The sequence below is a fragment of the Abramis brama genome, assembly GCF_963993115.1.
Source record: "Abramis brama genome assembly, chromosome: 7".
NCBI classification, from domain to species: Eukaryota; Metazoa; Chordata; class Actinopteri; order Cypriniformes; family Leuciscidae; genus Abramis; species Abramis brama.
In genome coordinates, this window is record NC_139969.1 from 34,861,659 (window position 1) to 34,874,373 (window position 12,715).

At 38.8% G+C, this 12,715-nt stretch overlaps 1 protein-coding gene across 1 annotated transcript; it reads right to left on the reverse strand.

Annotated features, from left to right (window-relative positions):
• Positions 1–20: 20 nt before the first annotated feature.
• Positions 21–11,758, reverse strand: thoc1 (THO complex 1). The gene is made up of 21 exons (XM_084119702.1): positions 11,617–11,758; positions 11,108–11,181; positions 10,909–10,969; positions 10,745–10,814; positions 10,547–10,665; positions 9,503–9,551; positions 8,909–9,004; positions 8,746–8,828; positions 5,625–5,698; positions 5,079–5,187; positions 4,331–4,465; positions 4,136–4,236; positions 3,960–4,026; positions 3,281–3,331; positions 3,120–3,190; positions 2,802–2,897; positions 2,648–2,713; positions 2,485–2,568; positions 2,256–2,403; positions 1,524–1,608; positions 21–397 (listed from the first exon to the last, which is right to left on the reverse strand). The coding sequence occupies exons 1-21, from the start codon at positions 11,665–11,667 to the stop codon at positions 120–122; spliced, it is 1,968 nt and encodes a 655-aa protein (XP_083975828.1). The 5' UTR covers positions 11,668–11,758; the 3' UTR covers positions 21–119.
• Positions 11,759–12,715: the final 957 nt, after the last annotated feature.

Here is a 12,715-nt window from a genome sequence, read left to right on the forward strand (position 1 = left end):
TATTTTACAAACAAAACTGATTCATTTCAAATGACCATTTATTTAAACAATGTAAAGTGAACAACTCATCGAAGTACAGCAAAAACATATCAAATAGTTAAAATGGAAGAAGAAAAAGGTTATGTTTCGTTGAGGCCATCTGTGATGTTCCTGAATCCAGCAGTGTTGAGGGCCGTGACCAGGCTCTCCATCGTGGCTTGAGGGCCTTCTCGGTCCTGCCAGGCCACCAGCAGCATCTTGGCCTGTAGCTCTACATCCTCGCTGTCCGACTCGATCACGCGGATCTCCTTCTCGCTCATCTCCAGCTGATCCGCCAGCGTCTTCCACCGGGACCCGAGCTTGGCTGCGATCTCGTCCATCTGACTGTTGGTCACCGCCTTGCTCCGAATGCTGGGACCTGGACAAAGACAATTTCACTTTGAGTCGAACTAAACGCTCCAAAATCTACACCATTCATAAAGCAGTAGCCATTTATCTCCTGTGACCACTTGTTCTTGGATTTCATAATCTACCTTACTTCCACTGACTCGCTGAAAGGAGTTCTCAGCCCAAATGGAGATAAGGCAAACCACGGGTATCCATATTGTATATATGATTTTAAGGGTGAAACCACAAAGGGGCAAAGACCTCTTGTGTAATCGTTAGGTTTGGCAGCCCATAGAACTATATGGTAAAAAAAATAAAACTTCTGTGTTAGGTGAAACTTTGAGCAGTTGAGGGATTTGAGATACTCTATAATTAAATAATTATTAGCATTAAAGCCTATAACCAATTTCTGAGTTGAATGCATAACAGTTTAAGATATTTCCAATTCGAATTGTCATAACCTACTCGTCTTATACGGTTCAGTCCATCATGAAAATTGGCTCAGATCATTGTGAGGCCATGCTGGCAAAAAAAAGTTTTGTTTATGCCAAAGTAGAGGTGAGGCTGCATCTCTGAAACACTGGTGTGTTGAGATGAAACTGGACAACCTTCCATCACACGCATGACCTGAGGAGCAGTTTTGGAAAGGAAATAAGAAAAATGGCTAATTTAAATTGGCCACAATTTTTTTTTTGTAATATTACAAGACTGGACTTTTAGATTTAGTGCAGCATATAGAGATAAACCAAGCCCAGTTTTCATACCGGCCATTTTGAGTGTCTTTTGGAATTCTGACCAAAAAGAAAAAAGCTTTATCTTACAAATGCGTTGGTGTGTCATTATAAATCTTGATATGTTATCGCCACCGAGCCCTGAAGCAGTGTTTCCAACCCTGTCCCTACCTTAGGTTTGGAGGACAGCTTTCAGCTATAATTACCATGAGTCATTTGATTGTATAATTTATTGTATGTTTTGCTAATAGCAACACCATTCATTTCGCTGACTTCTCCAGTGTAGTTGTTACCCAGCAACAGCTGCCACTGTTGATAATGCCGTTCTGATCCAAACAGTCTAGTGTGAACAGAGTCCAGTGGAGGCAATAGCAATAAAAATGGCTTTTGAGGTTAAATAATAAAAAAAGAGCAACAGAGACTCACTGTCATTGCTCTCTTTCAACAGGTTATCTCCATTCTCATCATCATCCTCCTCTCCGGTTTTTATCTCCTCAGAAGGAAGGTCTTTCTGTCAAAAGAAAAACAAACATTCTGTCACATTTATGCATTCATAAAATACTGAATATTTGAGTAAAATAGTAAGCAAAATATTTTAGTAGGTTTGTGTCTCACTTAAATTGATTTAAATGATATTATACATCGTCCTCCACTAATACAGGCATCCTTCATAAATACGAGCAAAACTAAAGTATATGTGGAATATATGTTTTTCCTCCAAAATATGTGCCAAAATTATTGTCACAGCTGCAAATTCTAATGAATAAAAAAAGAGGAGTTTTGGATTAGTTACCATAGTTGCCTCCCCGTTTAAACTAGGGATGGGCGATTAATTGATATATATTTTTGTTATTCCACCTACATCATTAGATGATCAGGCATGTATCGCTAAAAAGACTGCATGTAAGTTTCCATGGCCATATTTACAAAGGGTGGCAAAATGTGTTGACAGCACTGCATACATGTCATCTAATAGAGGCTTTCTCACAGGAGGAACATGCAGAAGTCGGGGTCCACCCTGGAGGCTAGTTCCTATAACTGAGTTGCTAATAGCTAGCCGATGCGAAAGTCCATCAATATTAGCCACTGAAAAGGCTCTATTGGTCAAGCACAAGTTTGAATGTTATCTACTTTCTAAAAAGGTGGATGTCCACTCACAGGAAGCTCTTTGGCCAGTTTGATGACCATGTTCTCCAGATAGTCGGCCAGGCTCTTGAACTGCTGATTGGTGGGCTGGAAGAAGTGAGGACTCCTCCTGGACAGCAATCGCAAGGCTCGCCAGCCGTAGTTTGAGTTGCGCACAACTCTGAGGGAAGACAAAGAATTCATTAATTCTGAGGTATAGTTTGTAATCATGTTGATTTAAGAGAGTAAATGATTAATGTACTTGTACTCATCCTCCACCATGTTTGATGGATCTGCCTGTTCAATAGCTTCTACAAAAAACTCCTCCAGTGATGGCATGAATTCCCTTTAAACAAAACATGTATTAATGCAAAATGTCTTGTATTAAACGCCTCTAAGCAAGTGTTTGCCACACACACACACACCTGCTTTCTGACTTGCAGGCCTCCATATTGTCAGGGTTCAGATTCCAGAGTCTTGTGAGTTCATCGCTGTTGATGGTCAAGAACAGCAGAAGCGCAAATTAAGATCTGAATCGAAGTCTCGACGAAGTTACACAGTAATCAAATATTATCTTACTTTCCCATGATGATTTTGCGATCAGGACCTTTCCCCAAAAAGTCTTCAGGTGCTTGTCTCTTTCGGCTGGGGCGGATGGGTTTGGTCTCGGCGGGTCTGAGAGAAACAAAAGATTTGATTCACAGATTCATTCAGAACTTCAAAAATAGCAGTGACCAAAACTGCAAACTAATGAGACATGAACGGAAGATATTTTTTCACCGATTTCAGAGTAAAAGTACAATATGATAAAGGCGTCATCATTAACCTCGCATGAATGCAGTGTGTATCTAATGTGTAATGGGATAAAGCTGTTCGTGTGCTGTTTTTATTCAATACCTTTCTTTCACAAAGCTTGGGCAGCCCTCATTTTTCCAAGAGTTCCAGTTATCTTCTGTGTTTAGGATGTGCTGTTGGAGACATAATTCATACATTTCTCAAGACGAGAGCGAAACCTAAAACCCATACGCCCATTTGCATACTTTACAGACACTCCTTACCTCAACCATAGATGCAAACTTGTCACCATCAGGAGGGGTTTCTCTCAGTAACTGCAATGGTAAGGAAATAATAATAACACAGTATGACACAGCAGAGTGATTAATATAGAAGTCACTCCTGTTTGCTGTACCCAGGGTCCACTGTTCCCGGGATTCAGAGGGTTCTTAAGAAAACATAGGGTCCTACTGCCTATATGTTAATGAAATGCAGTTTTTTTTACCATAAATTTAAGTTCACTTCCATAAAACTTAAAATGCTGCTCCCATGTTTTTATGGCAAAGTGCTGGCAACCACAGATGCTGTTTTTTAATGTAAATTTTATGGGTTTATATTTTACAGTGAGGGAACCTGAAAGAGCTCTGCATTTATATTTGCTTAATATGACATGGGATATTGTGGAACTTGTCAAAGGTTAATCTCTCAATATCATAGACTTGAGGGAACTAAACAAATGGTTGGAATATCACAAAAGGTCATTGCTTCCTTAGGTTAGGGTTAGAGGGCTAGTTGATAGGGCAAATGTAGTCCTGAACTTTTAAAAAGTTTATTTACAGTGTGTTAACAGACCATTGAAATGGGGAACATAGGACCCTGGGAACATGGGACACTTTTTCATATCTGGGAACATAAGTATACTCTCTCCACCTCCAATCAGTGACACATAAGGTTAACACTGACCTGATAGACTAGTTTAGCTGTGTCCTCAATCCACAAAGACTGATCATCATTCAAAACACAGCCGGAACTGCAAAGGTTGAAGACAAATTGCAGAAAAAACAAACATTTATTGACACTGACAGCAGGGTAAACTTCTCTTCACAGCTGGAAAAGATAAGCGTGCGGTTTCCCCTGACCTCTTGAACTTGACCTGGCCCTTGAGATACTGGAAGAGGATGAGGTATTGAAGCAGAATGTGTCGTCTGAAGTTGCTGTCACTCAACTGAAGGTCCATCAACTGCAGAGAGATGGGAAATTGCCTTGTGTTATCAGGTCAATGACTGGAGGTTTCTTTTTATTGAATAGTTGACTGAAAGACTGGAAGAACTGACTTTCTCACTGGTGAGGAACTTGGCAAAGTAGACATGGTCTCCAGCAGAGGTCCTCATCTCCTTCATCTTCCTCTTCGACGCTTGCATGTCATCCAGCTTATAGCTCTTGAACACAGCTAGAGTCTCATCTGAATACTGCACACAGAATACAAGTGAGGGAACATTAAAACAAGATGCATGTGGACCAATCCTGTCAGTTTTCCTTTTTCAGATGTTTCTAGTCAGTTTCCCTCAAGCTCACAAAGGTGACCTATCAGAGTAAACATCCACTACGGACAATCACAGTGTTGATATACTTTGGTCTTAAATGGTTAAAGTTCTAAATGTAGACAAATGACTTAAAATGACATTTAATAACCAAATTTTAAGAGAAGCTTGACCAGACCAAAGTGCAAACTCTTCAAGAGTTGATTCATGACCTATCACCACTTTGCCCTTCATAAAATATATTCACCTCAAATGAAACCAACAGGACTGCTTTCGAGGAAGAGATTTTGGTAACACTTTATTTTAAAGTGACCTCGTTACATTGTTACATGTACTTTGACATGTACTAGTAATAACATAATAATGATGCATCATTTTCTAAATGATTAGCCCTAACCATAACCCTGTAGTAAGTACAGTTAATTAATATTACTCAGTACATGTTTGTGTAATTACACTTTAACAAAGTCACCTTAAAGTGTAACCGATTTTTGTATGGTTTGGATAAAAAAAAAATCAAAAAAAAAAAAAAATCAAATACCTTAAGGAAAGTCATCCATGAGAACTTGTCGTAGCATTGTACAGGGTTTCTGAAATAGTCCTGCAGGGTCCAGAATTTTCTGTACAAGTTGTAGTCAATAGGAATGGAGCTACAAAACAAAAGCCCTCTGAATTAGACTAACAAACAAGAGTCTGATAACAGGCTAAATAAAGCAAACGCAAGACTTGGGCTGCGTCCGAAATCACAAACTCTATTGATATTATTGATACTATTGGCACATGATAACTACATCCTCTATGATGTCATTATCATGTGATAATGCACCAGTTACATCACTTCACTGTCATTCACAAATCCTCTCCTGTGGCCTCATGGGATAGTAAAATGTTCATCATATACACACTTCAGAATCTCACCAGAAGAAGTAGGTGATCCAGGTACTTTTTGTCTACTGTTTTATGAGTACTGTGAATTCAGACATACTACTCTTGTCACATACTGCCTTTCGCCTACTATAGAGTAGGGAAGTATGCGATTTTGGACGCAGCCACTGACTTTGTAACTTAAAACTCAAATATCTTTTACCACGGAGCAGGTGCATCTTCGTCACCCATCTCTCCCTCCTCCACCTCCATCCCATCCTCCTTAACTTCTGCGTGCTGGGAAAAAAAACACACACACAAAAACATGTCTGACATCTGATGAACAACCCTCTAGAGATGTCTAACTGGCTATGTTTCCATTCAAGATGTCAATTTAACTTATGTGCTTATGTTACTTAAAATTGGAACATCAATAAAACAAGCAGTGTTTCCACCCCATGTGTTCAAGAGGACAAAATCATCACTTCCAGGGAAATTGGCACAAAATATCTATAATAAAAATGGAAGTTGCTGCAATCGGGCAAGAAACTGTCTCTTCTCTTCTCCATCATAAATGCCTCCGAGCAGCAGACGAAACACAATGCGCTGTCATGTTCTCCTGCGTTCGGACGCCTGGTGTTCGGGACACTTCAGGCAGGGAAATTAACCAAATCATCCTGATGACAGATGCCTTTGTCTCAGGCATTTCAGAAGGATCAAACCAAGATTTGAGATGCTGTGCGAATGCGTTTGATTCGGTAAATGCGTTTCCATCATAGTTTATGCCATGTCTTCTAAGAGGATATTGAGAACGCCTTTTTTATTGGGATAAAACATTTATCTGCCTCAATTCAATTTATGCACATCGTCATTTCCATCCAGCATTTTTTTATGCAATATTCCAAAGATGTACATAAAGTATGTGGATTTTCTGAGGTCCCCCTGCAGCCAATAATTTGATCCCTTAAACTCATCTTTGATCACCAAAATGAAGCGTTTTTTTTCCTGTGAAAATTTCTTCTTAAAATAGCTTGAATGTAACAAGGGTGTAGCCCTTGCTTCATTTCGTATATGTAGATCCATGAATATGCATATTAGCCTCCACCTCCACTCAAACACAGCAGATCGGCCTAGCTGATCCACTCGCTCAGATTCACTGTAGTAAACGCTGCACAATGGCAAGTGGATATATAGGTTTACTTCAGCCATATACAGTGGGGAAAAAATGTATTTAGTCAGCCACCAATTGTGCAAGTTCTCCCACTTAAAAATATGAGAGAGGCCTGTAATTTTCATCTCAGGTACACTTCAACTATGAGAGACAAAATGAGAAAAAAAATCCAGAAAATCACATTGTAGGATTTTTAATGAATTTATTTGCAAATTATGGTGGAAAATAAGTATTTGGTCAATAACAAAAGTTTATCTCAATACTTTGTTATATACCCTTTGTTGGCAATGACAGAGGTCAAATGTTTTCTGTAAGTCTTCACAAGGTTTGCACACACTGTTGCTGGTATTTTGGCCCATTCCTCCATGCAGATCTCCTCTAGAGCAGTGATGTTTCGGGGCTGTCGCTGGGCAACATGGACTTTCAACTCCCTCCAAAGATTTTCTATGGGGTTGAGATCTGGAGTCTCCAGGACCTTGAAATGCTTCTTACGAAGCCACTCCTTCGTTGCCCGGGCGGTGTGTTTGGGATCCTTGTCATGCTGAAAGACCCAGCCATGTTTCATCTTCAATGCCCTTGCTGATGGAAGGAGGTTTTCACTCAAAATCTCACGATACATGGCCCCATTCATTCTTTCCTTTACACGGATCAGTCGTCCTGGTCCCTTTGCAGAAAAACAGCCCCAAAGCATGATGTTTCCACTCCCCATGCTTCACAGTAGGTATGGTGTTCTTTGGATGCAACTTCTCCTCCAAACACGACGAGTTGAGTTTTTACCAAAAAGTTCTATTTTGGTTTCATCTGACCATATGACATTCTCCCAATCCTCTTCTGGATCATCCAAATGCTCTCTAGCAAACTTCATACGGGCCTGGACATGTACTGGCTTAAGCAGGGGGACACGTCTGGCACTGCAGGATTTGAGTCCCTGGCGGCGTAGTGTGTTACTGATGGTAGCCTTTGTTACTTTGGTCCCAGCTCTCTGAAGGTCATTCACTAGGTCCCCCCGTGTGGTTCTGGGATTTTTGCTCACCGTTCTTGTGATCATTTTGACCCCACAGGGTGAGATCTTGCGTGGAGCCCCAGATCGAGGGAGATTATCAGTGGTCTTGTATGTCTTCCATTTCCTAATAATTGCTCCCACAGTTGATTTCTTCACACCAAGCTGCTTACCTATTGCAGATTCAGTCTTCCCAGCCTGGTGCAGGTCTACAATTTTGTTTCTGATGTCCTGTGACAGCTCTTTGGTCTTGGCCATAGTGGAGTTTGGAGTGTGACTGTTTGAGGTTGTGGACAGGTGTCTTTTATACTGATAACAAGTTCAAAAAGGTGCCATTAATAGGTAACGAGTGGAGGACAGAGGAGCCTCTTAAAGAAGTTGTTACAGGTCTGTGAGAGCCAGAAATCTTGCTTGTTTGTAGGTGACCAAATACTTATTTTCCACCATAATTTGTACATAATAATACAATGTGATTTTCTGGATTTTTTTTCTCATTTTGTCTCTCATAGTTGAAGCGTACCTATGATGAAAATTACAGGCCTCTCTCATCTTTTTAAGTGGGAGAACTTGCACAATTGGTGGCTGACTAAATACTTTTTTCCCCCACTGTATGTTTGAACCAGAAACTGATTCAGAAGAAGCAGAGGAAGAGTGAATTATACAGGCTCGCATACAAGTCCATGTCTCAGTAATGCGTTTTTATGTATCGCTTTTTACAATTTCGGACACATAACGGTAATTAATGTGATTAGCCCTTTGCTTGACTACGTTATCAAACAGCTAATAATGTGATGCTTATGTTCCACAAACCATGTTCGCGTTCACCATCTCAGAGTCAGACAGATGCCTTCTAAAAATCAGCATCAGAAACGCTTTGAACAACTCCAGTGGAGAAAAGCCCCGCCGCATGCTGACCGGATTGGTTACATGTTTGTGACGTCAGAAACACCAGCGATTTCAAACCGTGTTTTTGAGACTGTCTTTGGTTCACTGAATATACTCAGCAATGGTATTGACTTATGAATTTGCACATGGTTTGTCTTAAAAAAAAGCATATTAAAAACAGGAAACCGACACAAACAACATTAAAACCTTGACTTTCACCACAGAGGGTTTTTCACATTATCTTCTCACATGCAGGTAAATCAAGCCCAGTATGCGTCATAACTTTACCTGCAGTCCAAGAGTGCTATCCTGCTCATTCTTGTTGAACACGGTGATGTTATCAAGGTTGAACTGACTCTGTAAGTTCAGTCCTGTAACACAGAGGACAAACCTGTCAAAAACAACCAATGAGCAAAGAACTAAGAAAAACAACTAATGTAAAAAAGTATACCTGATTTTTCGGACAGAGGGAAGAGACGTGCTAAAAACAGCTGGATTCGTCCACAGAACACTGTATTCTGAGACTTAGAGAGTCTTCTGAGGAGGTCTGTGGACAAACACATGGCCATGTCAGGCTCCTTCAGCACAGTCGTAAAGAATACTGATGTACTTGACTCGAGTGTGTGTGCACATGGCCAGTTCATAAGACTCTGAACAGCAAATCCGTCTGTGGGAGCTAGATTATTTTTCCATGAAACAGGGAAACTCTGAAACAGTCTTAAATTACATTAAACTGACTTAAAAGAGTTGAATCTTGTATGACTTATAAAAAAGTTGAAAATTGCTTAACTTATGATGAGTTAAAGCAATGTTGTTTTGCTTTAAAAAAAAGAAGAAAAAAAAAAAAAAGAAGAAATTGACAGTATACTGTAAAACCAGGAAGAAAACGTATTCCCTGACACTGTATTACTCTCAGTAGGACTGCTTAGATGTTAAAATTAAGAAACATTTGCACAGATTTCGACAGTAAAACTGCTTTGAAGCTGTCTGGACTGGATCAAGTATTTAATATATAAATATAGATGTAAATAAACTTGAAACTCACCATTGCACATTCTTAACAAGTAATTTTTTCCAGCGGAGTAAAACGTATTCTGTGAACATGAAAGAAAGTGCAAACACATAAATATAGCCTTAGCCTAGCTGCAAAACAAATACACCGAACAAACCATTCTCATGATTATTTTTGAGCTGATTTAAAATCCATCCAAATGTTGTAAATATCTCCTGTAAATATCTTGTTAATGGATATGGCTATCTTATGATAGCCATATCCATTAACAAAAAGTGGCATTACCCCTACTTTTGTCAGCATCCCTCTGGCACATGAACTCTACGTTTTAACATATTCCTCAAGATACACAAGAACTCAATCAGCCAGGTTATTATATCAGTGGTTTATATAAATCTTAGTTATATCAGTCAAATGAGTTGAAATAATGCATTTTACTATAAAATTCCCCAAAAATGGCCAACATGGTAAAATAATGTACAGCTCCACTGATTTAAGCATTGCTCGGTCTGCCACACTGAATCCGAGTAGACTAGTCTCCTGGTTTTTGGACAAACTGTTCAGTTTAAGCAACTGTGCTGATCCTGTTGACTACCCTAATGGGTTCTTTCATCAATTGTGAGAAAGGCTGGTGTGAAAACATAACTTCTATAAGTTTTTGCCAGCATTTTCTAATGATGACGACATTAGAAACTTAGAAAGACTGCCTGAACCATCTTGCAGAGATTTTAAAACAAAGGTTTTTCTGAAAAACGTCAGGTGGATATAGAAACATTCAACTCAGCTCAAAAGTTATTAGCATATACGTGTGAAAATGTGAGCTGTTGGTGGCGCTGGATGGTTTGAAATAGAGATATCTAATTTTCTAAGGGACAATGGTCCACTTTCTGTGTGCAAAATTCCACAACTTTCGGTTCTATGGGCTACTATAGACTTCAATGGTGGAAGAATAATAAGAAAACGAACGCATACAACAGGTTTCGACACTCCTTTGGTACCTGGCCTCTAAATATCGGTCTAATTTATATCTATAACTAACAAAAACTAAGCACTACCACCTAAAAGCTCCAAACTTACAGACTTCCATGTAGAGACATTTTCTTCAACAAAGGAGAAGATCTTGTCACACTGATCCAGAGGAAGGCAGTCGAGAACGTCTCCCAGCAGAAGGAAAGGAGTGGTAGCAGAGCAGATGCCTGTGTAGACACGAGAGATTGATGATCTGCAGATCAGTTTTATACGCACTGCTGTATGTGTGCAGACTCACAGGTGTACCTTCAGTCACGCCATCTATACTGATGTAGATCAGAGAAAGGAAATCTTCAACATTCACTTTCTGCTTCACCTGCAACATAAAATGCAATCATCGGACTCGTACGCAAAACAATTGCATGCATGCTAATGTTCCAAGATAATAAATAATGCACACATGGACTCACTATTTGCTCTTCAAGAACTCCACGCAGAGCTTGATCGAGAGTGGCCTTCTTCTCAGTTTCACTGTGAACAATCACACATCTCAACAGCAGTACGAAACTAATATACATTCAAACACATCACTGGAGTTCAAGCGTAATAAACGAACTCCCTGCAGCACAATTAAAAAGCATGATAATATTAATAAAAAGCAATTATTACTTTCCAGGCAGATGACTGAACGCGCTGGTCAGGGGTTTGCAGTTCCTGATGTCCACAGCACTTTTAGTGGCAGCCTGCAAACAGCACACAGAAAACAGCATGACTTCCACTGAGCAACTGACTGATGTGATTGTATTATGACACAAGCAATAAAAGCATTATGACATTACATGGATAATAATAATAATAATACCAAAGTAATAAAGTTTTATTAAGCACTTATATTGAAAATGTTATTTTGGCCATGTTGCATATTAATACCATGTTTTCAGTTAGTAAGAAGGCATTATTATGGCCTTCACAAACATCATCATCGTTTTTAAAGCAATCACCAACAAATTACTGTACACATATGACATATAAGTGTCCAATAGGCCTGATTAATTATAAACATATAAAACGATAAGGTCTAATATTACATTAGAGAAGAGACAGAAACAAAACAAACAAAAGAACAATTTTTATTTTTATTTTAACATAGTTGTGATGACACTCCACTAATAATTTACCGTAAATGTATCTCTGGCTTCGGTGAAGTCGAAGAGAGACGGAGGAGACATCTTCACTCTCTACTGGCGCTTTGTCTGTCTTCTTCTACTTCCGGTTCTCCTTCTTCTTCGTTTACTGGCGATACACATTTTATGCGCATATCTCCACCTACTGGACTGAATCATGAGTTATTTCTTCCGATTTTTCTTTTCTTTCCCTGCAATCTCATGCAATATGTCTCTATAATATATTATTCAATATACCAGCTTGTCAGATCAGTAACAACACGGTTCTTTCATCTCTTTATTATTATCCAGATTTAAGTAACTAGTAAAGTAATGCATTACTGTTAAATTTACATAAAAATATCTGAGTTAATTTTCAAAAAAGAAACTCAAGTTACTGTTTTCCCATGTATTGACGACAGCTCTCCTGAAATCAGGAGTGTTGTGTGCGCTGTGTGAACATGATGCTTATTGTAGTTCTAGACTAAACGTGAGAAGACATTTACTCGTCGTCGTACACTTAATATACAACAATAATATTAGCTATTATTATACACTATTGGATGAGAGCTGAACATCAGTGTTTTCTCCAGAGCTGCTTTTATAGATGAATTGAACTCATTTCATAATTAATGCATTTTACAGTTATTGAACCGAATTAATTTCAACTGAATACTGACTGTTGTTTACTACTGTCTTTTTTGAGCTGCTTTACAGCAGAATTGAATTCTGTTTGCATCAACGTTATTTTCCTGTTTATCTCTGTAAAGCTGCTTTGAAACCTTTGCACTGTATAAAGCACTATATAAATAAAAGTGACTTTACTTTGACAAAAACAGTATTCCTCAAAATGAATAAAACTAGTGAACTGCAAACTTGGAATATTACACAAACCTTCAATATATGATTATGTTAATACAAACATAGGGTGTGTCTCAATCAGGGTCTCTGGCTCCTCCCTCAGTTGTATCCTCCTTTTATCCCTTAAAACTCATCTTTGATCACCAAAATGACACAGACACACACACACACACACACATATATATATATATATATATATATATATATATATAATTCCTTTACATTTTTTTGTCATGCCTTAAAATATCTTGAA